Raw genomic sequence first — 26,833 nt, 5'->3', positions numbered from 1 at the left:
ACAGGAGAGAGCGGCGAGGCCCGTGTTCCCAGGGGAAACTGTGGCGGGTGGCTTCCAAGGAAGCCATGTCTTCTCTCCCAACTCATTGACTGGATTCTCTCCTTCACGGACATTGCACAGAGTGGGGCACTCATCATCCACTCACATTTCCTGGCTGCCAGATCTCACCAGTTCTACCCCTGTGATATCTTTGCAGTTTGTCCCTTTCCTTGCAACCTCGGGACCCCCATGGTCATTCAGGCTGTCACACGCCTGGAAGGCTGAAGCAGCCTTCCACCACCCTCCCGTATTTGTCCCTCCCATCCATCCTCTATTCTGGCCACCTGTGATTTTACTAAAAGCCTGGGTCCAGCCTCATTGCCATTTCACTGCTGAACACCTTCCATGGTTCAGCTTAGCATCCGGGGTCCTCCAGCTGGCTGTCACTCCTCAGCTGTACATTCCACGCATGCGTTTGTCCTATTCGAGAGACATCTATTATATGTTGGAGCCAGGCTGTGTCGGAGGTACACCTGCGATGTGTTTCAAGCTGCCCAGTCCGGACCAAGAATCGTATGGGCTTTCATGCTTCCTGCCCTCTTTTTAGGTGCTTGGTACTGTGCCGAGTACTCCGTATGCATCACCTCTCCAAACCCTTTCAGTAACCCTGTGTGGCAGGTATGATTTCCATTTCCCCTTTACAGGTGAGGACGCTGAGGCTTGGAAAGTTAACACTGGCTGCTGGGGGCAGCTCTGCTGGGAAGTAACAGAGCCAAGTCCTCTGGCACCAGAGCCCATGCTCTCGGCCACCCATCTATCCCCGTTCCTTTTGTCTGTATTAAGCCTGAGACTTCCTGTTAGACTGAATGGTGGCATCCTCTCTATATACATATCTTGTAATAAATATGAGCAGAGGAGCACCTGGGTGGCTTAGTCGGTTAAGCGTCTGCCTTTGGCTCAGTTCATGATTCCAGGATCCTGGGATCAAGCCCTGCATTGGGCTGTCTGCTCAGTGGGGAGTCAGCTCGTCCCTCTCCCTCTGCCACTCACCCCTGCTCATGCTCTCTCTCTCTCTCAAATAAATAAATATTAAAAAACAAAAAGAGGGGCTCCTGGGTGGCTCAGTCATTGGGCATCTGCCTTCAGCTCAGGCATGATCCCAGGGTCCTAGGATTGAGCCCCGCATCGGGCTCCCTGCTCAACAGGAAGCCTGCTTCTCCCTCCCTATTCCCCCTGCTTGTGCTCCCTCTCTCACTGTCTCTCTCTGTCAAATAAATAAAATATTAAAAAAAAAAAAAGGAATATGGGCAGAGACTTCACAGTTCTAATTAGCAGAATGATAAAACCTGCCACTGACAGGGAACTAGCACAGGGACGGGGGCAAATTCTCCACTGCCTAAGTGCTCCAGGGCTGACCATGAGATTCCTGCCTTGAACTCCAGTTCCTGGCTTCCCAGTCCCTGCCTCCTTCTAGTGCTCCACACCTAGGTTAGTTATGATTTCCCAAGAGGTGTGTCTGCCTTCCTCTCTGGACCTTCTATAACCAGCCTTTACAGGATGCATGCTGGCCATTCAATAACCACAGCGAATTAAATTGGATTGAATTGAACCAAATTGAATTCAGGCAGATATTCCCCAGCAGTGGCTGGGATTTAAGTTCATTGTTGTCCTAATCATCTTGTTGTAGATAACATTGCCTCCTCCATAAGCCAAGCTAAGCACTTAGGTGTTTGAGGATAGTACATCTTAAAGGGTTTCTGTTCAGGCAGGGTGGCTCTTTCAGCATACACCCCTGGAAAGAGATCTGAGTTGGGTGTTTTCTTTGATGCAGTCCTCTGATAGGTCTCGGAAGTGGCACAATCTGGGCTTAAGAATCATCTGTACCTCTTGCCCAGCTGTATGACCTTGGGCAAGTTTTTTAGCCTCTCTGAGCCTCTGGTTCCTCATCTGTCTCTGTCTCATGAGGATATTGCAAGGATTAAAAAGAAAAATTGAATATAAAGCTCTATCAAGCTTTACGTGCAAGGAAAGAGGCACAAGGCATAGTAAGAGCTCAGGGGTGTTGACAAGGATTGTTAGAACTGTTCTTTTATTCCTGTCTCTCCTGTCTGTGCTGAATTACACGGATTGGAGACAGTGACAGTAAGGAAAGGGCAGAGGAAGGTAATCAGAAGCATGGTCTTCAGGGAGATTGCTCAGCCCTGGAGTCTGGGACGTACGTAGGGGGAGCTCTCTGTTTCATGCCTAGAAAAGTAGCTGATGGGTGTGAAAAATGAAGATAGGATGAGCCTGGAGAGGTGGATGGAGACCAGTTTATTTGCATTTAATTCCGGGGTCAATAGGGAGCCACCAAAAGGTTTATAGCAGGGAAGTAACACTATCAGCTTTGCATTTTTTAAAGACCACTCTGGTTGCTGCTGGAGAACAGGATAGAGGGATGAACACAGGCACAGATACCCACTGTTCCTTGTTGCTGTAGCCCAGGTGAGAACTGTTGAGGCCTGAATGAGCAGAGACTCATGAGTGGAGGGTTGGGTTTAGAGGACAGGAAGAACGGAAACACAGCAGCATCTGGTGATGATCCAGTGAAGCTTAGGGACAGAGGAGGATGAGGAGGAGAAATAGCTCCCAGCTCTTGGCTTGAACAGCTGGTGGATGGGCAGGAAGTGGCAGGTGAGGTTTCAGAGGTCCATGGGACTTCTAAGGTGGATGGATTAAGGAGCTGGGATTTGGGTGGGCTCTGGGTTATAAGTAGACATTTGGGAGCCATCAGCAGAAAATTGGGTGCAAGGAGAGAACTTAACCCAGGAGACAGCAGGGACAGAGAGTGGCACATGAAGGAGAAGAGGCAAGAGAGTGAGTACACTCATAGATGTGAGGACTCGGATCTTTCAGGGCCCCAGATCTTTCGGGGGATGACTCTGTGCTTGGTTGCCCTGATGTCCAGCACATTCTGCAGTGTGTTGTGTGTCTTCTGTGGTCACAGTGAGCCTCTGGCTCCCTTGCCTGGCCTGGCCTGGGCCCTGAGTGTTCATCTGCTTGGCTGGCCCATGAGCCCCTGCCATGCCCTGCCTCTCTCCCTCCCAAGAGCAGTTTTTCTCTATGAAAATTATAGAAATAATCAATGCCCTGATCTACCTGGCAGCACATTTTTTATTTTCCTCCCCCTTCCACATTCTAAATCCTATAATACAAAAAGAACTATCTCTACTCTCTCTCAGAGGAAGACATCCTGAAAATGGGCTTTTGTTCTCAGTTCAGAGGCGTGTGTCCTCTTTGGGGCATCTCACCTGGGGATCACATGGGCACTTGATTGTGGAACCCCTGAATAGCTTTGAAGTGTTCCCGTATGTGTCAATGCCTTCCAACTTCTTGGCACCATGGATACTGCTCTGAATTAAACAATGGCAGGAGTTTCCAGATCCCACTCTCACTCAATGTGTCTCAGTAGATTATAAATCTACATTTCAAATACTCACCCTAGACCACTGTGATTTAAGAGGCCAGAGAGTACCTTTGAGAAACAGAATTCAGTGGAAGATGATCCCTAGGGGACCCAGCATCTAACCACCACTGGTCGTTTCCCATGTGACTGATATTTCATTTAGTACTCACTATTCCCCAGTAAAGTAAATACATCCATTATGTATGGTCTAGGAATGATCTGAGATGTTTAGCAACTTGCCCAGAGGTGCACAGCTTGTTAGCAGAGTCAGAATTGAAACCCCAGGTCTGTCTGACTCCAAAGCCTAAGACATTTATACTCCAGCACATCACCTACTGAGAAGGAAATGGCACCTGTTTTCAGGTAGTTAAATGTCCACAGAGGAAAGAAAATCTGGCAATTGGCAGAAACAGAAACAATGGGTGATTGCAAGAGGCAAACTTTGACTCAGCTCATGATCCAATAGAATAGCTTCCTGTGGGTGACCACTGGAGTGTTAAGTAGGTGCTGGATAGATGCTCATTGGAGGCGGTGTGGACTTGTGGAGTAGGCTGCAATGTGATTGAGTCGTTGTCAAACGTGATGTCCACCGGATGGTATTTTGATGATGATGACTCCCAGAGTCGGGTTCTCACATTTGCTGTAGACTTACTGCATCAGCGGCTGTGAAGGGAGGAAGAGAGGGAGAGGGGAAAGAAGTTAGCCCATAGTTCAACATATGAGGATTGAGAGCTGTGGATCCTGAATCTTTTATCCCTCACTGAGTCATGTCTTAATGATGAGAGAACTGAGAAGACATGCCTCGTGTTGAGTTGTTCTGTAAACCAAAGACAGTCATGAGGAATCCTCCCTGAATCTATCTCACATGACCAGACAAGTTTTCATATGTGCCTTTCCTGCTAATGCCAGCCCAAAGCCTGGGTCAACAAGGCAGTCACGGCCAAGAGAAAGGTAGATAGGTTTCATTCTCTTTGGTCTGAACACACTCAAGTGGGAAGTGGGGACATAGGCAGCTTTAGAGAGAGAGGATGGAATTCGTGTTGTCTGCCAAACCACCTGTACTTCAAAGCTGGTTTTTTTTTTTTTAAGATTTTATTTATTTATTTGACAGACAGAGATCACAAGTAGGCAGAGAGGCAGGCAGAGAGAGAGAGGAGGAAGCAGGCTCCCCATGGAGCAGAGAGCCCAATGCGGGGCTTGATCCTAGGACCCTGGGATCATGACCTGAGCTGAAGGCAGAGGCTTTAATCCACTGAGCCACCCAGGCACCCCCTTCAAAGCTGTTTTATTAGACCATCCATCTTCACCAGAGTGTGTTTCAACCCTCCAGATTTGATCGACTCTGGCCCCCCCAATTCCCCTCTCGTCACTCTCCCCAGCAAAGCTCTGCCATAGCCCTGTGAACACCAGTGCCCACATTCAACTCTCAACCTCCCACTCTCAAGTTCCTTAATCCTCAGGCAGGTCATTGAACCTCTTTGCTGGGATTGTAAACTGGCACAACCCTTCTAGAAGGTGGTTTGACAGTAGTGATTGAAAGGTAAAAGGTGTGTACCAGTTTTAGGAATTTATTCCGAGGAGATAAAATGACATACACAAGGATGTCCACTGCAGTATTATTTATGACAGTGGGGAAGGGAAACAATATATGCCCAATATCAATGGTTAGCTACACTGTGGTCATTTGGCTGATAAAACATGCAGCAATTCATTTCAAAGAAATTTAAAAAATTTAATACATGGTATTAAGTGAAAATTAACATATAGAACTGAATATGTAGCATGAATTAAATTTCTTACATGCATACATATGTAAAAGTCATAAAAAAGGGAAAATAGGTGAATGGGGTATTAATATATTTTTCAATATTCTCTTATATTTTCCAAAAGTTTTACAAAAGACTATATTTCTTTCTAGGTACAGAAAAATCAGCATAAGTTAAAATATATTTTGATAGTTCCCACCATCTACCAGATGAAGAACAAACTTCTTAACTTTTTAAGATTTTATTTATTTATTTGTCAGAGAGAGAGCAGAAGCACAGAGAGCTGCAGGCAGGCAGAACAGGCAGAACAGGCAGAGGGAGAAGCAGGCTCCCTGCTGAGCAAGGAACCTGATGTGGGACTCCATTCCAGGACCCTGGGATCATGACCTGAGCCGAAGGCAGACACTTAACCAAATGAGCCACCCAGACATCCCAAGAACAAACTTCCTAACAGAGGATTTTCATAATCTACCCCACCCTAACGTAGCAGCTTCATCTTGTGCCACTGCCTATCCTTGTCAGCAACCTACATCATGCCGAAGTACCTTGCCTTAACCACTCAGAGCCACTTGTCATTCTGTAAACACATTGTAACCATCATACTGTCATGCTTGTATCCTTCCTGTGTTCTCTATATGGAATGACCTCTACATTTTTCAAGGAGCAATTCAACTATCTCTACCCTCTCCTTGGCAGTTAGCTAATTCTTGCTCTTTTACTTCTCCAGAATTTTTATATATACGTAAGAGTTACATTTTTTAGTCTCTGTCATCCCCACTCTTTGCTTTCTTCAAGATTTTGTGGGAACCCCAAGAAGAAAAGACTAATAACTCTATTTTGGAGAGTCAGGAAAGTAGTCACAGAGAAGAGGAAATTTGATTGGGTTCTTAAAGAATGAATAGGAGTTTGTCAGGTAGGCAAAGGACAATAGACATCCCACACATTCCTAGAACAAGCTTTCAGTATGCCCAGTGGCAAACTCTTATACTTATTTCCATCATAACTTTTATCTCACTGCATAGTGTTTTGCATGGGGAAATTGTCTGTCCCCTACCAGACAATAGGCCCTCAGAGGCAGAAAATGTGCCTTGTTTTCCTTGCAATGTGCAGCACAGTGCCTGACAGATGCTGGGCATTATAAATATATTTTTGTGCTGGCATATGAAAGCATAAAAGTACCAATCCAGGAACTACCTTTCTCCTTGTCTTAGTGCAAGTGGGGAAAACATCATATTCTTATTGCCTCTTATCACTGGTTTCAAGAACAGGCTCAGAGATGCTGAAATACTCTATAAATTGTCTGCTGATTTGGACCAAATTGAAGAAGTTGCTCACCTGGCAGGCATTAAGAGGATTTTCTGTAACATTTGGACTTCATTTGAGTATAAAAATTCCACCAGGATGAGCTTTGCTTCCCCTTTAAACAACATGCCACAGTTTTCAGGATGATGCCTTGGAAATAAATTCTGTTTGAGTAATATTTCTCTTGGACTCATAAAATCTTTATGGCAATCTTTTTTCATCTCATAGACTATGAGAAGGAAGAAAAAGCCAGAACCACTGAGCTAGAAGTGGGGAGTGCAGTATTTTCTCATATGTGGGTCACACATTTAATGTAAATAGTTTTTAAATGCAAATCCAATACTGACTACACATTAGCTCAAAAAGCCTAGCTCTCTCCAAAGTGCTGAATCTATGAGTACTCCCTGATTAAAGGGTAGGTGGTATGGAAATGATGTATCCTTGCAGATAGAAGGCTTGAATCTATTAAAACATCTAGTAATAGCCATACTAGTGATAACAAGACAAATGCCAACAGAAATAAAACAAAATGAACAGCTTAGTGACCCCACTGCAGGAGAGAGTGAGGGAGGGAAGGAAGGAGAGAGAGAGATACAATAAATTGATAGAACTGAGCTCTTAACCCCGTTGTACAAAGGAGCACTGAATTGGGATTAATGCATGAATGCATTAATCATTAATTCAACACAATTTTTTGAGTGACTACTATAAACTCAGCATTGTACTAGGATATTAAATGAGATAAATCATTATCTTTGATCTCTACAAGATCACAGTCAGTGTTTACTCAACCACTGACCAGCTGTTGACCAGCTGTTGGGCAACTTACTTAAACTTTCCAAGCCTTGGATTTCTTTAAAAATTCATGATAATAGGATCTCACAAGATTACTGTGAAAATTAATTAAGGTGACACTTAAAAAGCACTCTGCACAAAATTTAACATGTAAGCTCTCAGTAAACATTACATGTTAGGATCATATGTGGTTCATTATTCTAAGTTCTTCATACCCATTACCTTTTATGCCATCCTTTACTCTGCACCAGCCACATAGGATAGGTTTTAACGACTCCTTTACACAGGTTAGGAAAGTGAGGCTCAAAAGAATGGAGTTCATTATCTCACCCAAGTTCGTATGGTTGGTCAGTAGTGTGGACAGAATTCAGAGCCAGCACTTCTTTTTTCAATTTTATTTATTTTTTAAAATTTCTTTTCAGTGTTCCAGAATTCGTTGTTTATGCACCACACCCAGTGCTCCATGCAATACGTGCCCTCCATAATACCCACCACCAGGCTCACCCAAACTGCCACCCCCCTTCCCTCCAAAACCTTAAATGCTTCTCAGAGTCCACAGTCTCTTATGGTTTGTCTCCCCCAACTCACTTCTCCTCTGTATCTCCATGTCCTCTATATTATTCCTTATGCTCCACAAGTAAGGGAAGCCATATGATAATTGAATCTGCCTGATGGCTAGTGGTGATGAACATTTTTTCATGTGTCTGTTAGCCATTTGTATGTCTTCTTTGGAGAAGTGTCTGTTCATGTCTTCTGCCCATTTTTTGACATGATTATCTGTTTTGTGTGTGTTGAGTTTGAGGAGTTCTTTATAGATCTTGGATATCAGCCCTTCATCTGCACTGTCATTTTTGAGAATCTTCTCCAATTCTGTGGGTTGCCTCTTTGTTTTCTTGACTGTTTCCTTTGCTGTGTAGAAGTTTTTGATCTTGATGAAGTCCCAGAAGTTCATTTTTGCTTTTGTTTCCTTTGCCTTTGGAGACATATCTTGAAAGAAGTTGCTGTGGCTGATGTCGAAGAGGTTACTGCCTATGTTCTCCTCTAGGATTCTAATGGATTCCTGCCTCACATTGAGGTCTTTTATCCATTTTGAGTTTATCTCTGTGTATGGTATAAGAGAATGGTCGAGTTTCATTCTTCTGCACATAGCTGTCACTTTTTACTCTAAAGTCAATGCTCATAATTATGGTGATTCTGGCTAGAGCAGGACTTGAAAACAGACTGATTGTCCCTGACAACAACGAAAGAAATAAAGCCAACTCCACCCTCATCTGGGCTGGCACTTTGGGAAAGGCAAATTCTCAGGAACTGGGGTGGGCACACAAGCTAGGTGCCTTTGTGAATTTTACATTAGGGATACTTGCAGGTTGACAAAGATGAGAAGGATAAATCCCAAACCACAGGAGATTAGGGTTTTGGCTCTACTCTCCTGGCCAAAGCCCAAAAAGAGTCTTACCAGTCTCTCAGCCCACAAGGGAGCAAGAATAGGGACCAGAGACCAGAGCAGAGCAGTCAGGCAGATGGGCCACATTTAGATATGGAGGTTAACTACAAAGCCTGCAGAGGTTAAATCCCAAAGGGCATGTTGAATTTTGGGGGGTGGGCAATAGACTATTTCCAGAATCCATCTGACGAGAGAGAAAGGTGCTTGTGATGAATTGCCTCCTGGAGACTCACTGGCACCCAGACAGGGCACGTTAAGCTCAAATATGTGGCAAAGCAAAGGCTGGGCAAGGGCTGGCATCACAGAAGCCACTGTCTCACACATTCCATTTGGAACCTCCAGCTGAGAGAAATCTACAATTGTTCTGGTCTGTGTCCTGTGGAGCAGGGAGATGCGGCTTCTGAATTAGTGACACCACATTGCTACCTCCATGGTAAGAATGTTCTTTTCCTTTTAGTCTAAGAACTTATGATCCAGACCTACAGGCTCCACATAAATATAAATTCTCTTTGCTTTCCTCCCTGTGGGACACATCAGGCTACAAAGCACAACATCCCCCCTTCTTCCTCCCTCCCCCAAAGCTGTTCAGTAAACAATGGGAGCTTTGGACTCCTTTGATTGAAACCGAAAAGGTCACATCTCAGTAGTGTCTTTGAGTCTTACTTGTCCCATTTGTGACAACCCTGGGCTGTCGTGGGGCCTCCCTAAGGTGCCCTTCCATCTCTGACTTTCCATAGGTGTCTTTTAAACACAGAGAGTCATCAGCCATCAGGCAGGTAAACGGATCAATGTGTGCTGTTCATCGAATTGTACTCCCAGGGCCTCTGTGTCTGCTGCCTTCTGCTCCTGCTGCTGCTGTCAGATCAATGAGGTGTACTGGAGGGCTGTGCTGTGTCATAACAGCGACTCCTTTGTAGGGACTTTTCTCAGCCCTTCTCCTTCAAGCTGGGAGGTCAGGGGCAGCCTTGCCCCACACCTCAGCAACTCCAGAGAGGCCCGTGTTGGCTTCCGATCAAGGTCAGTAGGGGGTGTCCGGAAAGGACTGCTTGCTGGTCTCCCACTCACCTGTGGTGCTATCTATTCTGTCCCCATGAGATGGGAAGTGTAGGTGTTCCCATCAAGTGACATGTACATGGAGCCCATGGTGCCAGGACTCATCTTCCTCTCAAGCTAAGGGAAGGCATGTGGTGACAGCGAAAGCAAAGCAAGAGTTTTAGGTTACTTCCAGTGCCTCACCTCTCTGCAGTAACGGCCCCATGCAATGGCTCCTGGCTCAGGAATTCAGAGGGTTTATTGAACAAATGCACAGGACAAAGAGGGCTGAAGAACGGCTCTCTCTAGTACTATGTGGTCCCTTCCCCTCTTCCTCCTTGTGTATCAGTACACACAGTCCCAAATGGTCCCTCCAGATGTTAGGTCAGACTGACTTCTAGTTTTCTGCATCTCTTGATTCAAGCTATCAAGAGATCTGATTTGTCCAGCTGGCTGATGGACTGTTAACTCCTCATTCAGTCAGTTGACACTAAGAAGAGGCACACTCAACGGGGACAAGAATGGTTGCTGGAGCCCACCCCTCCAGTGGTGGCGGCAGTGGGTGGGTGAGGAGCAGGGCAACCATTAGAAGAGGGCATGGGCTAAGCACTAAAAACATGACATGGCTTCCACATTAGCCTAACCTTTCCCTCTTCTCTTGGGTTGTTCTCAAAAAGAAATGAAGAAAATTTCTTTCATCTACCTCCTTGAACTAAACAAAATAAAACAGAGGGCCCAACACTCCATGAAGAGAACTTGAAAGCCATTTCAGGGTGTCCCCACCACTATTATATTATCTGGCTGGCTTTCACATTCTGCAGAATGAGGCTCTGTAAATACCGGGGATTACTCTAATGATTACGAGTCCTCTAAGCTAAATTTCCCAAGTGCTCAGGGTTGTGATGCTTTGGGATTTAGAGATATAATTAAGAACAGATGAGCCTCAAAAAGATTGATGACCATTATCGGGGGTGGCAGGAGAGAGCAGAGAGGATGTTGGTGGGGGTCCAGGATTCCATTGCCCCATTGTGGTGGCAGAACACAGCCAGGGGAAGGGGTGGGGGATGGCAAGTGGCCTGAAGGAACTTGGTCACTAGAGTCAGGAGTCCCTGCCTCCCAGGCTCCCAGAACTGGAGACACAACCTATAAATCCTCTCAACAGGTTAGAACCAGGCAGTGTGGAGTCACCCTCAGACCGTGGTGCTGTTCTGTTCAGCTTTCTACTGTTCTGGGACGCAGGGAGTCCACCACATCTGGCCCATTTCCTCTCAGGCAGCCATTTGCCTTCTGCCCACTTATCAGTCTTGCCACAAGAGGGTTTCTGCTGCAGCATTGGGCCATTCCCCAAACCCCTTTAGTTTTTATTCATTTCCCAGTGTTTTTCCCCAACTTTGGGATTTACTAAAAGGAACGGAAATGCCAAAAGGCAATGCTGTGTTTTATTTGATCTATCGACCACAGTGACCTGAATCTATAGCATCTGTAATGCCAAGATTGTTTTGACCTTCTAAAAGGAAATGAGTGTGTTCAGAACCAGAGCCAAGCAAGCAGCTCTGATCCATCCACAAGCAGAAGTCTGGGACCTGGGGAGTTCCAGAGAATTAAATTGCCATCAAAATTTGACTAGAGTCTTGAAACCCTTGCAGCCAGGGAAAGGAAGGAGCAGTGATCCAACAATTATCATGAGAGGAGGCAGAATGAGGATGTTAGATCCAGAATGCCTGAGTTCTGCTACTTGATTGCTGTGTGACCTTGGATCTATTGCTTAACCTCTCTGTATTCCATCTTCCCACCTGCAAACTATAGATTAGGATAGAATCTGCCTCATGGGGTTGCTGTATCAAAGGAGTCAAACATGTGAGGTACTTAAAACAGTGTCTGGCATACAGGGAAAGCACATAATGGTCTCTCTTGTTCCCAGGGGTTGCCTAGGTACTCTATCCCGTGTCTTTTCATTTTAGACTCCCAATAGCCCTGGAAAACATATTTTTATATTCCCAACAGGCAGAAGAAATGGAATCTCTGATGTTCAATAAATTGCTTAGGACCACCTAGCTAGTAAGGGGCAGGGATAAATTTCTAAAGTGGAGATCTCTGACTCTAAGCCCTATGTTCTTTCTATTCTCTGTTGTGGCCAGTCTCCTTCATGGTCTGCCTTGCTTCCCATAACCATCCCACTCCCCCCACCAAGTTTCCTCTGCTGAGCCCCTTGGCACCCACCCAAGTTAGTTTCAGTGACCTTGGAATCACAGCACCACTTCCTAGCTATGACAACTCTCTGAGCCTCAGTTTCTCTATTTCTCTAAGTTGGCACAATCACGGTGCCTGCTGAGGAGGAGAGCAATAGCCCCTAAGGGCCGGAAAGTGGCTTGGCATCATCAGGCTACCCCTTTGCTGGGAACTGGCCTGGCACCCACACCAGACCATGGTGTTGTCCATTGAACATAAATGTCAGCATCACACAGGCCGCTTCATGACCATGATGGATTAAGATAAAAACAAGACTACTTCATAATCACATCTGAACTTCAACACAAGCAAGAATATTACCAAAACACAAAAATGACCAAATGCTCCCCTCCCTTTGCATCTTGGCTAACGTATGTGACAACTGGTGCTTTAGCAATTGCAACTTTAGTCTTGCTTCATTCCTCCTGCCTTCTAGAGAACATTTACGAAGTCCCCAGTCATAGAAATACACCGATGTCTTGACAACACCTAATCCAGAGCAAAGCTCCACTTTCTTGAGCCCTCCCCAGATCACCTAACAAAAGCCCAAATCCTCAGTAGGTTCTTTCCAACACCCTCATACTGAGACCCCCCACCCCTACCCCCCCGCCATGGTTCCCAGTGGTGCACATTCTCTTTCATTGCCACAAGCCAATAACGCCAAGTTTGCTCAATACAGGTGGATTCCTGGTGGTCTTTGGCTGTGGTTTTTTAGGTGGGGTGTGTCTCCACACTGCTTCTGGAATTAAATATGATGGTTCCTGAAGAGCATTTAGAAACAGGGCCTGGTACCTAGAAAGTACCAGGCTAGTTAGTAGCATTGTATTTATTGCCAAAAATGTCCCTCTTTGGACAGACCACAAGCCTGTGAATACTTTTACCACCCATGACTTTTGGGACTGCCATCTGCCTGCTGGGGCCCCTCTTGGAAGAAAGCCTCTCAGAGTGTTTCAACAGCAAGGTGGGTGGAGGGGAGGCCAGGCGGGCAGTGGAATGACGATCGGGCTTCAGCGGTCCTCTTTCCATTGCCTGGCAGAGGAGACACTGTGCAGATGGAAGTTCCCTCTCCCGCTCGCCAAAGGAGTCTGGCCAGAGTCCTCTGCACAAATGTACTCACAGCTGCATCTGCAAGGGGCAGCCCCAGGGCTGGCAGAGCTCTTCCATGCCCACTGCTGCTAATTGCAGATAATGCATTAAAAATACAGAGCCACATCTGTTCATTTCAACATGAGTATCGAGGAATTTACGTGGTTTATAATGACAGGGTGTGAGGGGTAGGAAAATTCTTATTCTGCCTTTGGGCCAGAGGCACAGCTGTGAGCAGAGAGCTGGAGGTGTGGTTTCTAGTGCCCAATAAATCCTCTGGATGCCAGCCAAGCCCTTTCTTGGAGGTGCCAAGAGATAGATCCAGGTATTTCTCTGGAAATACAAAATGATGTAACCAGTCGAGCACAGAGTATGTGTCTTGGTGCTCAGGAGGCCTTCTGGGCCAACACTGCTGTTTGCAGAGCTCCTGCAAGGAGGGGACCGACCACTGCCAGCCACAGGACAAGAGGAGCAACGTGGCTGTCGTGATTCCAGCCAGCATGCACTGAGCACCTAGCAGGGATTCTCAGTCCCCCGCCTGCAAAACAGGGATGTTTAAAGTTCTTGCCTCATTGGGTTTATTATCAAATAAAATAATTACATCCGAATCGCCTCAAACAGTAGCAGCATGGCATAGGAATGCAATAAATGTTTACTATTATTATTTGAATGCATTTCAGGCATTGTGTTATATTTTTAAGGGTACTGGGATGAATAAGGCAAGGTCATTGCCCTTCCCCACAGGTCCGGGAGATAAACAGGTAATACAATGTGATCTGCAGTGGGATGGTGATATGCTGTGGGAGTACAGAGGAGGGTGGGAGAGTCAAAGAGGGCTTCCTGGATGCTGGAAGTTTACTAGACCTAAACAGTAAGGAGGAGGATTCCAGCCAAGTGTAGCATGTGAAAAGGCCCTAAGGAGAAGGCGAGGGTATCATGTAGCAGGGCCTCTGGGTGGGAATATTAAAGACCTTTTGGTACATAACAAATTGCCCCAGAACTTAAGGTCTTAAGCAGTGTTTATTGTCTCACATGTTCTGTGTATTAGGAATCTGGGTGGGGCTTAGCTGTGTCCTCTAGCTTAGGGTTTCTCACAAAGCTGCAGTGAAGGTATCTGCCAGGGGTGCAGTCCTCTCAAAGCTTATTTGGGGAAGAAGGTCGCTTCTAAGCTTGTTCACGTGATTGAAGGATTGGGTGCCCCAGTGCTGTTGATCAGGGAGACCACCTTAGTGCCTTTCCATTGGGTGACTTTCAACATGGCTGCTTACTTCATCAGAGCAAGTCTAAGAAGGAGAGGATGAGACCAGGAGGCCTGGTCCTTTATAACCTCATCTCAAAAGTGATAGCCTACCACTTTAGCTGTATCCTACTTGTTAGAAACAGGTCACTAGGTCCAGCCCACACAAAGGGGAGGAGATTGACCAAGGGCACAAATGCCTGGAGAGGAAGATCATGGGGTCATTTCTGAAGCTGCCTTATTACTGGCTGCATTCTGGTCCCCAACTCCTCCTCCTTCCACATGCAAAATGCAGTTGTCCCTTCCTCAGGTCCCACAGAGTCTCATCCCATGATAGCATCAGCTCAGAGTTCAGAACATCATCACCTAAATCATGTTCAGGTATGGACAAGGTTCCTGGGTGTCATTCCTCAAAGGCAGGTTCTAGAAGACTGCTACTCTGGATCTGGATCTGTAGTTCTAGTTCTATAAAACCAGAGAGAGAAGCATTGCCTGCCACCACGTACCCAACACACAGTGATTCAACAGGCATAGGGTCATGCTTAAAGACATTCTTACTCAAAAATGGGGAGGGGAATGTGAGGCATAAAGGAGTCCTCTGGTCCATAACAATTCTGAAATCTATCCAGGAAAATATTAGAACTTTCTTGATTACTTTCAAAATCTCAATCATTCCCCATGAGTTGCAAATCCACACTCTGAGCTCCTGTTTCCTTCCTCTGAGTCATTTTTGTCTTTCTCATGGAAGAAAGCATATGTTGAGAATTTGGGGAGTCCACTTACCTCTTTTTTTCATGCTGTCCCTGTCTTGAGGTTCTGCCAGAACAACCAAGGAATGATGCTCTGATGCTTCCCAGAGGCCCTGCTTTTTGATCTAGAGGACCTGTGAGACCTACCCTAATCTCTTTAAAGGGCCTTCTATGTCTGAATGACATTATGCTCTTTTTTTAATTTAAATTCAATTAGTTAGCATATAGTACATCATTAGTTTCAGATGTAGGGTTTAATAATTCATCAGTTGCATATAACACCCAGTGCTCATTAAATTAAGTGCCCTCCATAATGCCTGTCACCCAATTACCCCATCCCCCCACCCATCTTCCCTCCAGCAACCCTCAGTTTGTTTCCTAGAGTTAAGAGTCTCTCATGGTTTGTCTCTGTCTCTGATTTCTTCCCATTCAATTTTCCCTCCCTTCCCCTATGATCTTCTGTCCTATTTCTTATATGCCACATATGAGTGAAATGGTAAGATCATTGTCTTTCTCTGATTGACTTACTTCACTTAGTATAATACCCTCTAGTTGTGCCCACATCATTGCAAATGGTAAGATTTCAATTCATTGATGGTTGTATAATATTTCACTGTATATGTATACCACATCTTCTTTGTCCATTCATCTGTCAGTGGACATCTAGGCTCTTTCCATAGTTTGGCTATTGTAGACATTGCTGCTATGAATACTGGGGTACAGGTGCCCCTTCGCATCACAACATTTGTATCCTTTGGGTAAATACCTAGTAGTGTAATTGTTGGGTCAACACTATGCTCTTTTGATATTCCTGACATTTCACCCAACAGCTGGACAGTCACACTTTCACTTATCTCCAGACCACCTTTCTCTGACAGTGCTGGAAAGCTGTTTGATTTTAGCATCCTTTGTTGTCTTGAAGGTCTGAGAGTTTTCAAAACTATCAGGCCCTTGCTCCTTTTTAACAATCTTTCCCTCAGTTTATCTCCCTTCTCACCGAAGTGGCAAGAAGAAACTGGCCATGCCTTTGACACTTTGCTTGGACATCTCCTTAGCTGGATTGCTGAGTGGATATATGTTTTGCTTTCCACATAACTGTAGACAACAGTGTTGCTAAGCTTTCTGCCACTACTTTACAAGGATCCCCTCTCTCCAGTTTCCAAAATCGTGTCCTCATTGTCTTTTCAGCCTTCACTGGCAGCACCCTCAAAGTCCAGATTTTTCTAACAAGCTTCACAAAATATTCCCTGCCTCTACCCATGCTCTGGTTCCAAAGCCACCTTACATTTGAGATGTTTTTCATGATACTATGCCTCTTTTGATACTACAATTTGTGTTGTTCTCTCTTTCAGTTTATAACAAATTCCCCTAAACTATAGTAGCACAAAACAACATCTATCAGCCTGGTCTCTGTGAGTCAGGAATCAGGTGTGGCTGATCCGGGTCTGTCACAAAGCTGCAGGAAAGGTGTGCATGGGAGCCCAGGAGTGGTCAACCTCTGAGCTACTTCATGGTTGTGGGATTCCCTCCCAGCAGGCAAGCCAGCCTCAGTTCCTTGCCACACGAGCCTCTCCACAGGACAACTTTCAACATATCCATTTGCTTTGAGCAAGCAATAGAGATTGTGTTTTGTAGCTTAGTCACTAGCAGAGAAGTGATGTCTTATCACTTTTGCCCTATTCCGTTCATCAGAAGTCAATCACTAGGTCCAGCCCACACTTAAAGGGAGGAATCAGACAAGGGTGTGAATACCAGGAGGTGAGGATCTCTGGGAGCTACTCGAGAAGCTGAGTGTTGGCGACAGTGCAGAGGCAGCAAGGTTTGATTATGCTGCGTCAGACTCCCACAGGCAATGGGCAACCACTGAAATGTTTTACTGTTGAAGGGGAAGTCTTACAACATCCATCAGGCAGCCAGAGCAGAGAAAGGATTGGAAAGGGAGCAATGGGTAGTGAGAGCTAGTGCATGGAAACTTACAAGGGGATGGCCGCATGAGAATGTTCATGGCATCCTACCAACCCAGAGATCAAGGCCAACCAGCCTGGAACATCACACGTCCCCCTTTGGGTTCCTGGCTAGGTTTCCTCCTGCTTCAACTGCCCTTTTATATGTTGTTCTCACCTTTAAACCATCCTTTAGAGTCCAGGGCAGGAACCCTCATTCACAAGATACTTCCCACACACTGGACATCATTTACAATGATACACACATCATTTATTCTCCAGCATACCTATAGACAAGTATAATTTTGGGGAGTGTGATTAGAGGACAGGAGAGTGTCATTGCCTTGGTGATTTCACCCAAAAACCATGCCCTGCCCAAGGACCAAATCCTTGAGCTTAACAGCCCAGAAATTGGATCTTTTGATCCTCAAACAATTGATTTCGTGGAAGGTAAAATCAATTATAAGATCCCAACACAGCAGGTGCCTGGGTGGCTCAGTTGGTTAAGTGTCTGCCTTTGGCTTAGGCCATGATCCCAGAGTCCCAGAACTGAGCCCTGCATGGGGCTTCCCTCCCAGCAGGGGGTCTGCTTCTCCCTGTCCCTCTGCCCCCAAACCCCCTGCTCTTGCTCTGTCTCTTTCAAATAAACACATAAATATTTTTTAAAAAAGATCCCAACACAGTTGTGGGTTCCAGATGGTAATCAGTTGTTTTGCAACTGGGATCAACTTCTCTGTTGGGATTTGAGGCAAACCCAATAAATAAATATGCTTATTCCTGTCAGGTTTGGAATCAGTGGCAGGTGCAGGAGAAAGACAGATGAGGATCAGCCTGTCACCTCTATTACCAATGAACTAATTGAAGTGCAGACCTGAACACATTCTGCAGCTAAGGTGGTGGGGGGTGGAGAAAGAAGGGTATGGTGAGCTCCTCTTCTCAAACTCATTAGGCAGATAAGTCTCACTTCTTATTACTCTTCCAAGTGAATGTCCGGGTTATAAGAGGGAGAAGAATTCCCCTGTGGGCCTTGGACTGGTAGCATCAGTGTCACCTGGGAACTTTTAGAAATGCAAATTCTAGGTCTAACTCCCAGAAAAATTGAATCAAATTCTAGGAGTGGGGCCTAGCAATCTGTGTGCTAACAAGCTCTGAGGTAATTCTAATGTAGGCTCAAGGTTGAGAGCCACTGGTCCAGCGGAAGCTGTTCATATGCAAATATGAAACCTGGGAAGAAGAGTCTTTATGGAACGTTCTGCCACCCATGCCCACCCTTTTCCCCATCCCTGGGAAAATTAATCACAGGGCTAGAAGTTTCATCCTTTCCACATTTGATTTTCAGCTTACAGCTTCTCCAAGTACCAAGTAGAGACTCCTGATTATTTCCCATCCAAAAAAGAAAAATGTCATGGGTTTGATATTTGTTAGCCATATCTCTTGATCTTGCAAACCTTGGAGGGGCTAGCATCCCCTTTTGGTACTGATAGTTTCTGAAAATGCTAGAATGACCAATAACCAGAAGTCAAAGTGGAAGCATGTGGCTCTTCCTGCAGAAAACTCCGTGGCTCCCCATTGCACTTAGATTTCAAATAAACTCCTTTCTAATACCTGCCTCACTCCAGCTGCATCTCACACCATGTCAGTCAGGCCTCCCTACTCTCCCTCTAATATGCCAAGCTCACTTCTGCCTCAGGACCTTTGCACTAGCTGTCCTGCAGCTTAAAGAACTCTTTCTTCAGACCTTGGCATGCCTAGTTCCTTGTCCTTTAAATCTGAACCCAAATGTCATCTTTGACCACTGATTTAAAGTGCCCTCAACCTCACTTGTCATTGTTTATCTCATTACCCTTGTTTATTGTCTTTGGAGCACTTGACACTATCAAAAAAATGATCTGGTATATTTATTTGTTGACTTGTTATCTGTCTGCCACTCCCTGGAATATAAGAGATCAGGGACCTTGCTGTATTCCTAGCACCAGAACAGTTCTTGGTATATTACAGGCATAAGATTTACATAAATATTTGTTGAATAAATGAATAAATGAATGAATAAGTGAACATAGGAAAATCTTTAGGAGAGGAGGATCAGAGTGCAGTGATTCATTCATCGAGACAGTGATAGACCCAAAGACTCTGCCTTCCTCTTCCCGAGGACAGGGGCACAGAGCCCAGCTGAATGGGTCTGGAGTGCTGGCACCATACCAGACTCCTTGCCTGTTTCTTCTCTATCCCACTGTCTTAGTCCTGGCTCCCCCTTCTCTTCCTCCTCTTCCCCTCCCTCTGCCTCACTGTTATTACATTACAGTCATTAGAAGCCTGCAGATTCACACCCTCCTGTCGACTTTTTCATAAAGGAATGTTAATGGAGTTCGTCTTCAGCAGGGGTGATGCAGACTGTTGTCAAAACTCTGACTTGGCCACCCACATTCACATAATTAATCACACAAGAAACCAGAAAAGGGCAGCAGGAGTGCTGGGCCTCTCTATATGGTGGCCCTCTTCTCAGAGTGGAATGTGGTATAACACACAGCTGCTGCCCACCAAGAGACCCCAGGTCAGGCTGGAAGCAAGACAACTCAACAAGAACCTCTACAGAGGAGTAGAAGTCAGGCTCTAATCCGCCATGGGGAGGGGGGTCTCCTCCACCTTCAAGAGGGTACCAAGAAAAGGAAATTAAACACATAAAGTAGAAGCTAGAGGGAGAAATAAGGCTAAAGACAGTCTCTTCTAAAATTATAAGGAAGCTGGCTTTTATTGAGCACTCTATTGGTTATTTGTTGCCATGAGACAAATTACTATACACTTAACGGCTTAAAACAACACACATTCATTGTCTCTCAGTTTCTGTGGGTCAGGAATCTGGTAATAGCTTGGTTTAGCTGTGAGACCTCACAAGGCTGCAGTCAAGATGTCAACCAGGACTCTGTTCTCATCTGAACGCTCAACTGGGGAAGGACCCTCTTCCCAGCTTATGTGATTGCTGAAACACTCAGTTCCTTGTGGTTGTAGGACTGGACTATGAGCTTTAATTTTTTGCTGACTGTTGGTCTGAGGCCACCCTCAGCTCCTAGAGACTTACCACAGTTCCTTGCCATGTGAGTTTCCCCAGCTTGGCCTCTTCATCATGCTAGCAAAGTCTCTAGAGCAAATCAAGTAGCAAGATGAAGTTTTATACATCATTACATAATCACAGAGGTCACAGCTCGTCTCTTTTTTCTCCATTCAGTTGGTTAAGAGCAAGTCACAGGTCCTGCCCATATTTAAGAAAAGATTGTACATACATGGGTATGGACACTGGCAGGGGGTATTATGAGACAGCCATCCTAGAGGATGCCCGCCACAGTACATATTAGGTGTCAAGGACTATGCCAAATGCTTTTGCATGTATTATATCATTTATTTACTAAAACAACCTGTAAGGTGAGCAACATCCCCATTGCACAGGGGACAACACAGAGGAAAGAACTTGACCAAGGTCCTGCAAACGTTAAGATCAGAACCATCTGTATCATAGCACCAAGCCAACCTGCACAAGCTTAGAGGACTAAAGGATTTGCATCTTTAGAGTGAAGAGTAAGGGCCTGAGGGAGGCAGGGGAAGGGGGGTAACAAGTGTATTCTAGCTCCCTTTAAGACTTGAGATCAGGAGGAAGGGATGGGTGTGGATGACATGTTGAGAAACAAGAACACTGAGAACGCTTATGTTTGATGATCTCTGTTTTCTCAATGAGACAGAAAATGAGGGCATCTCCTGAGAGAGTGGGGGTTGGGATGGAGGGGAAGCAGAGCCAAGTTGAAACAACAGCTGTAGGGAATGGGGAATGGGAAACAGGAATCTTGCCAGCAGCAGTACAAGTTTGCCAAGTAGGATAAAGCTGCTTCATCCCTGAAGACTTCAAAGGTCTCCTTGGTAGGGCCCCCTACACTCTGAGTTGCCTTCATTTTCATCATGCCTTTTAGTGCTGTAGTTTATGCTCACATCCTTCTTACCAGAAAGAAAGTTCTTTCAGGGCAGGAACCTGACAGTAGTCTATGCAACAGACTATGCAGTACCACATAGTAGACTATGCAGTAACCAACACAGGATCTGGCATATGTGAGTCTTCCATAAATGGCCTGACTCCAGACCTTGAACTTCTAAATCACTCCACTATATTACCTTCTATTCCCTAAAGGCTCTCTAGTTCTGTAAGATTTTTCAAAGTATGTATTTTTACTTTTGTTTTGAGAGTAAAAGTTCAAAAAGTGGTAGAGGACAAAGTCTAAGTCCATCCTGGAACAGGAGTGGAGGTGGAATTAAGGAAGTCTGTTGCATGCATAACGCAATGACAAAAAAGCAATTTTGTCTTTTGGCCCAGTCTTTTTGGTGTCGAGAAGTCAATAGCCATTTCACAATATTTCATACCAACTTATATTGATTGAGATGAAGCATTGCTCATGATATGTCGCCTGAAAAATAGAGCACAGACACAGAAAGTCCTATTGTGCCAAATGACCACTTTAGTCTCATTTTAAATGGCAAAATCCTAACTCAAAATATCTTAGACAAAAAAAGAAAAAAGAAAGGAAAAAGAAAAAAAAAACATTTGGGCTCATCTTCAATGAAAAGTCCAAGATTACACTCTGTTGCCAAGGGACTAACATTTTGGCCCAAGAAAAAGGCAGATGGCTTACAGTAGCCTCAGGACAGGGCTCTTCCCTAGGACTCCCGGCACAAGTCCTGTGGTCCCCTCTGACTGAACACCCTGGGTCACATGCCTGTAACTGAACCAATCAGCGTGACCAGGGGACTTCAGAGGAGGGTGCTGTGAACAAGAGGAGAAGGAATGGATGCTGGGTGGTCATAAAGGCAGTAAATGTCCACTCCATGAGTGCTGTGCTTCTAACCACAGACAACTGGGTGGGTGCCCTCCAAAACCAGGGTTTTCTCTAGTTTAGGGACTTGTGCGGAGTCAGATCCCCACATTTGTAAAATCAGCCCTGTGTTTTCATCCCCACCAGAGCAGGAACCAACCCTGAGGTCTCCTCCTGGCCTGCTGATGATACCTAAGGCTCAGTTGGAGGAGTAGTTCTGTAATTACTGGAGGAACCAGGTACTCCAAAGCCCACCTCAACTCCAGTTTCCCAACCTCTGCTGGGGCCTCAATTAGGAGTCTGACCTGAACTCTAGGCCTTCTGGCCCTGCTGGTAAGGATGATGGCAGGACTGGCATCCATGCACCCGACCCAGAGGAGGGTCAGTCCTCTGTCCTCGATAACCACTTGCAACCAAGGTGCCCTACCTCTGTGACTTCCACTAGAAACTCCCATTCTACCTGCCCAAGCCAAGCTCCGTACCTACTGACCTCACACATTGCCTTGGACCTCTTTGCCCTTCTCTCAAAGCCAGCCCTCCCCAGGATCAGCTTCCAAGTCCCAATCTCAACCGCCACCCCACTCACTTCCTTAAGGCAGCAGCAACAGTGGCCACACTAATGTCACACAGGAGACCAGCGATGGGCAATAGTTGAATGGCATTTATTTCTAATTGGATCCATCAGCTTTGTCTGAGTCAGTTTTCCTTCTGCGCTGGTTCTTAGCTGACCCTTGGAGGCCCTTCCTGGCATTACATTGTTTGCGGTAGATTTCCAATTCCTCTTGGTATTTGGCTCTCAGGAGAGCTGCTCTTTGCTCATATGGCTGCTTTTCAGCATCTGTTTTCGCAGACCACATCTTTCCTGAGGCCCTTGCCACCTGCACTACTGACCAGCTCGGATTCTCCCTCTTCAGCCGGGCAAAGTGGTCTTGGCAGAAGAGCAAGAAGGATGATGGGGGGCGTCTGGGTGCTTGGGGGTCCCGTTTTCTCCGCTTCTTCTTCTTGCCAACATAATTCATCATCTCTTCCTGATACCGGGCTTTGTCGAGCTTGGCCAGAGCTTCATATTTGGCCTTTTCGTGCTTTGAGATGGACCTCCATTTTTCCGAACACTTTCTAGAGAACTCTTTAAAGCCAAGGTAGGTATTTGGCTGCTGCTCCTTGAACTTGTTCCTGTAATTCAGCAAAAAGTGGATGTAAGAAGAAACATTTGCCTTGGGCCTTATCTGGATTTCTTTTCCCATGTTCATAAAGTCATTTTTTTTTTCTGGATTCAGTAACTTGGACAGCAGAGACTTCTGTCTCCACACTCCAGGAGCAATCTAGAAGGTGCCCTGCTTGTGAATTTTTCCCTCTGCAAGAGCTATGGTCACAGCTCAGCCTTTTCAGTGGTGGTGGCATTATTGCATCAGAGGAGGGGACTGTGACATCATTCACCAGCCTGTGGCATTATCTTACAGCTCCTCTTATTGGTTGGCTACTGGAGGGTCCATTTTTTTCTGCTTCTCATGTGAGATGGTGGTTCACCCAGGGGTGGTTTGGAAGCAGCGACTTCCCCTGGAATATTTCTCCTTGATGTCCTGGAGGCCATGGGCTTTGCTCTACTATGGGAGATTTCAGTCCCTCGGATATAGTAATGAGCCATGGGGTCTGCCTTCCTCACCGTAAGATTGTCAAGACGTTGCATGATCCCTCCCAAAGTCAGGATGGATATAATGAACGTGAGGAGGTGGATGGCTCTAGGGCTGTCATGATAAAATGTGAAGTCTTTCTGTTTGCCTTGAATGGTGGCAGCTCATGCCGTTCAAAGAGTTTAGTAGTAACTCTAAAAATAATGAGGTATGACAGCCATGACTCGGTTCCTGTCAGGACAAAGTTGTCTAATTTAAAACCTGAGCACTTGGGCTATATACATCTGAACTCTTCATTTCTCTGAAGAAACTGGGATGGGGTGGGCAGAGGGAGGAAGACCTTGAGGGGTTTTACTCAATACACTTGAGGCTGTGAAAATGGGGTCAAATCCTTGGCCGTCCAGAAGCCTCCCTGCTCTCATCTCTGGGGTCATTGGCTCTCGGGCTTAGAGTACAGAGCTCTAATAGCTACACTCACACTTGTCAGCTTCTGACTTTGTGTGAAAGCCATTGCCCGTATTCCACTAGTCTTCCAATGGAAGGAAAAAGAAAAGACAATAAAAGGGTCATCTTGTGACCTTTGGACACTTTGAGAGCATTGCTTGTATGGGACCAGGGTTCATATAACTCAGTGGTTGATGATAGTGCCAAATTTATAGGACTACAAAATGGAGCCTCATTAGCAGAAAAGTTATGGTAAAATAGCCTAACAGGTGGGAGTCTGAATTTGGACTGATTTGCTTGACTCAAGCTTGTGTTTCTTTCTCAGTCCTTAGAAGTGGTGCCTCGGGGGCCAATGACTCTGGTGTGTATCTTCAGCGACTAAGCCTGACAGGGAAACTTGCCTAAGACTAGACTACATTTCCAGGGCTCCCAATCCATTCCCAAGCCTCTGAGACTGACTGCAACTTCCATCTTCTGTAAAAGAAAGATGGAAACTAATGAGGGTCCCCAGTCTTGAATTTGAGCCACAAGGCAGCTGGGCTACTGATGCTAGCTCCTTCCTTCCTATGAGCCTCTGATTTCATATCTGTAAAATGGGTGCTTTGGACCAGCCGGGAAGAATCCTCCAGATGGCATGCTGTAGTTTTGTGGCTGCATTTAGAGGCCTACAAGATCTCAGATGCCAGCCGAGGAAGCTTGGGCTAGTGATGGGACCAAGAGGTCTGGCAGGGGTAACAAATTACTCTGAGAACATTTCTCAGCTTGCTAAGTTGTTTTTCACTCTGGTTCTTTCTCCCAAAGCCAGGTGTTGGCTCGCCTATTTGTTGGATTTGAGCTAGGCTGCCAAGGTCAATAGGACATAGCTCCTTTCCAAGATGGAAGGACGGGTTGTGAGAAAGAATTTGGCCAATGTCTATGGACATGAATCTGACTCTGCTCAGTCTCACAAAAACCCCACAGTTCATTTGTGCCTCCGTTCATGATGTTCTACCCTTCTCATGATGAAAAGATCCAGAAGGAATAACTCTATGATAATCATCTAGAGCCTAGCAGGTCTAGGAAGACAAGGTGGTAGAAGGTAAAAGCTACGGCCACCCTGTGATGCTTGGGCCACAATCTCACCTTGGAGGGATGAAGTGGGGGAAATGTCTGGAGAACCTTAGGGAGGGTCAGTATGGCTAGCTTTCTAAGTCGATGCTATGTGCTCTGGTAGCTGAGACTTCAACCTTCTTCACTATCTTCTGTGCCCTGGGAGGCTGACCCAGATGGACCACATCAATGGATCTCATGCCCTGTGGCTTCCATTTCAGTTTGGTCACTGTGGACCCCAACAGTAGATTGGGGAGAGAAAGGTGATTCCAGGACATTCATTCTCCTGGCTTCCCCCTCAAGAGGTCACCTGGAGCTGGCTCTCAGACCCTGGACTGAAGGTCTTGGCTCCTATCAAGTTTTCCTTTCTAAATGACTGGCTCCTTCCAGGTTTAGGAATTGCTCCCTTTCCTTGTCTCCTCTTGCCAGAGGTGGTAAGAGCTCTGCTTTTACTCTGCTGTCCCTTGTGGCTTTCCTACACCTTGCCCTTCCCTTTGTAAATAGCCTCTTTATTCAACACTCCTCAAATTATGCTCATTTGAGTGGCCATCTGGTTCCTGCTGGGACTCTGACCGATGTGCCATGTGTCTGGCTTTCCACCATGAGCAGCAATGGAGGTGGATAAATAATCCAAGTATGGGCATAGGTCCAGGGTCAAAGGCTATTGAGCTTCTTCAGGCTCAAGGACCCAGTGGTCTCACAGCCTAGAATGTTCTGCAGGGGTAAGCGTGCCTGCCAGGGTAATAACAGAACAAGGCCACATGGCTTCCATAGAGGCATCTAATATCCCTTATATTATAAGATGACCTTTAGGCAGGGGCACTGGTCTGGAAAGCCAGATAAGAAAGATTTTCAGCTTTGTGGGCCCTGTGGTTTTTATTGGACGTACTCAACTCTACCATTGTTGCTCCAAAGTAGCCGCAGACAATACATACATCGATAAGCCTGGCTGTGCTCCCAGTAACTTCACAAAAACAGGCAGGTGCCTGGACATCGTAAACTGCTACCATCCCAATCTAGAGCTATGAGTTCAGTGTTTTCGAATTTGTTCATTGCAGCCTTACAATAAGATTTACAATTTACATCATGACCCATTTGTGCATGTCTGTACTTCGTAATATTGATGTAATGTGTCGTGTGTGCCTGTCTCTATTCCAAGCACTTTACCTATATCAAAGCATTTAATCTTTATAACAACTGTGTGTGTTAGGGATGCTATTTTTTTTTTAAGATTTATTTATTTATTTTAGAGAGAGAGCCAGCATGGGGCAAGGGAGGGGCAGAAGAAGAGAGTCTCAAGCAGACTCTGCTGAGCATAGAGTCTGATGCTGGCCTTGATCGCACGTCCCTGAAATAACTCCCTAAGCTGAAACCAAGAGTTGGATACTTAACCAACTGCACCACCAGGTGCCCCTGGGCAGGGGGCTTGGGCGGGGGTTGGGGGTGGTGGCAGGGCCACTATTTTTATCCCTATTTTAAAGATAAAGTTCTCTAAACACAGAGTTTACAGAAACATAACAAATTATACTTACTATGTGTGTGAAGTAGTATTTTCTATTCTATTCTGTTATGGTCTATTTTGTTATTCGAAGTGCCTACAGACCTACAGATTGGTCTCATGACCCACTATGGGTTACAGTCCATGGACTGATTTGAAAAACACTACGTAGGCAAGCTGAGGGGGGAGCTCTCACCTTGAACACAAATCCAATCAGATCCCCTTGATTTAGCGTTGGTAACATGAAGTGGAAAGAACATGGCTTTGGGAGCCTGGGCAGACATGAATTCAAATTCTAGCTTTGCTACTTATGT

General features: G+C 45.6%; 2 protein-coding genes across 5 annotated transcripts in view; one reads left to right on the top strand and one right to left on the bottom strand.

Moving 5' to 3' along the window:
• The window catches only part of CSMD2 (CUB and Sushi multiple domains 2), a 600,967-nt gene that overhangs the window by 242,087 nt on the left and 332,047 nt on the right, over positions 1–26,833 (top strand). The window lies entirely within an intron of this gene.
• HMGB4 (high mobility group box 4) lies at positions 22,499–23,235 on the bottom strand. Its single transcript, XM_004740855.2, has one exon. The coding sequence runs from the start codon at positions 23,105–23,107 to the stop codon at positions 22,526–22,528; it is 582 nt and encodes a 193-aa protein (XP_004740912.1). The 5' UTR covers positions 23,108–23,235; the 3' UTR covers positions 22,499–22,525.

The sequence above is a fragment of the Mustela putorius genome, unplaced genomic scaffold, assembly GCF_011764305.1.
Source record: "Mustela putorius furo isolate JIRA1106 unplaced genomic scaffold, ASM1176430v1.1 tig00003853_pilon_pilon_pilon, whole genome shotgun sequence".
Classification (NCBI taxonomy): domain Eukaryota; kingdom Metazoa; phylum Chordata; class Mammalia; order Carnivora; family Mustelidae; genus Mustela; species Mustela putorius.
This window is presented reverse-complemented; position numbering and strand designations above follow the sequence as displayed.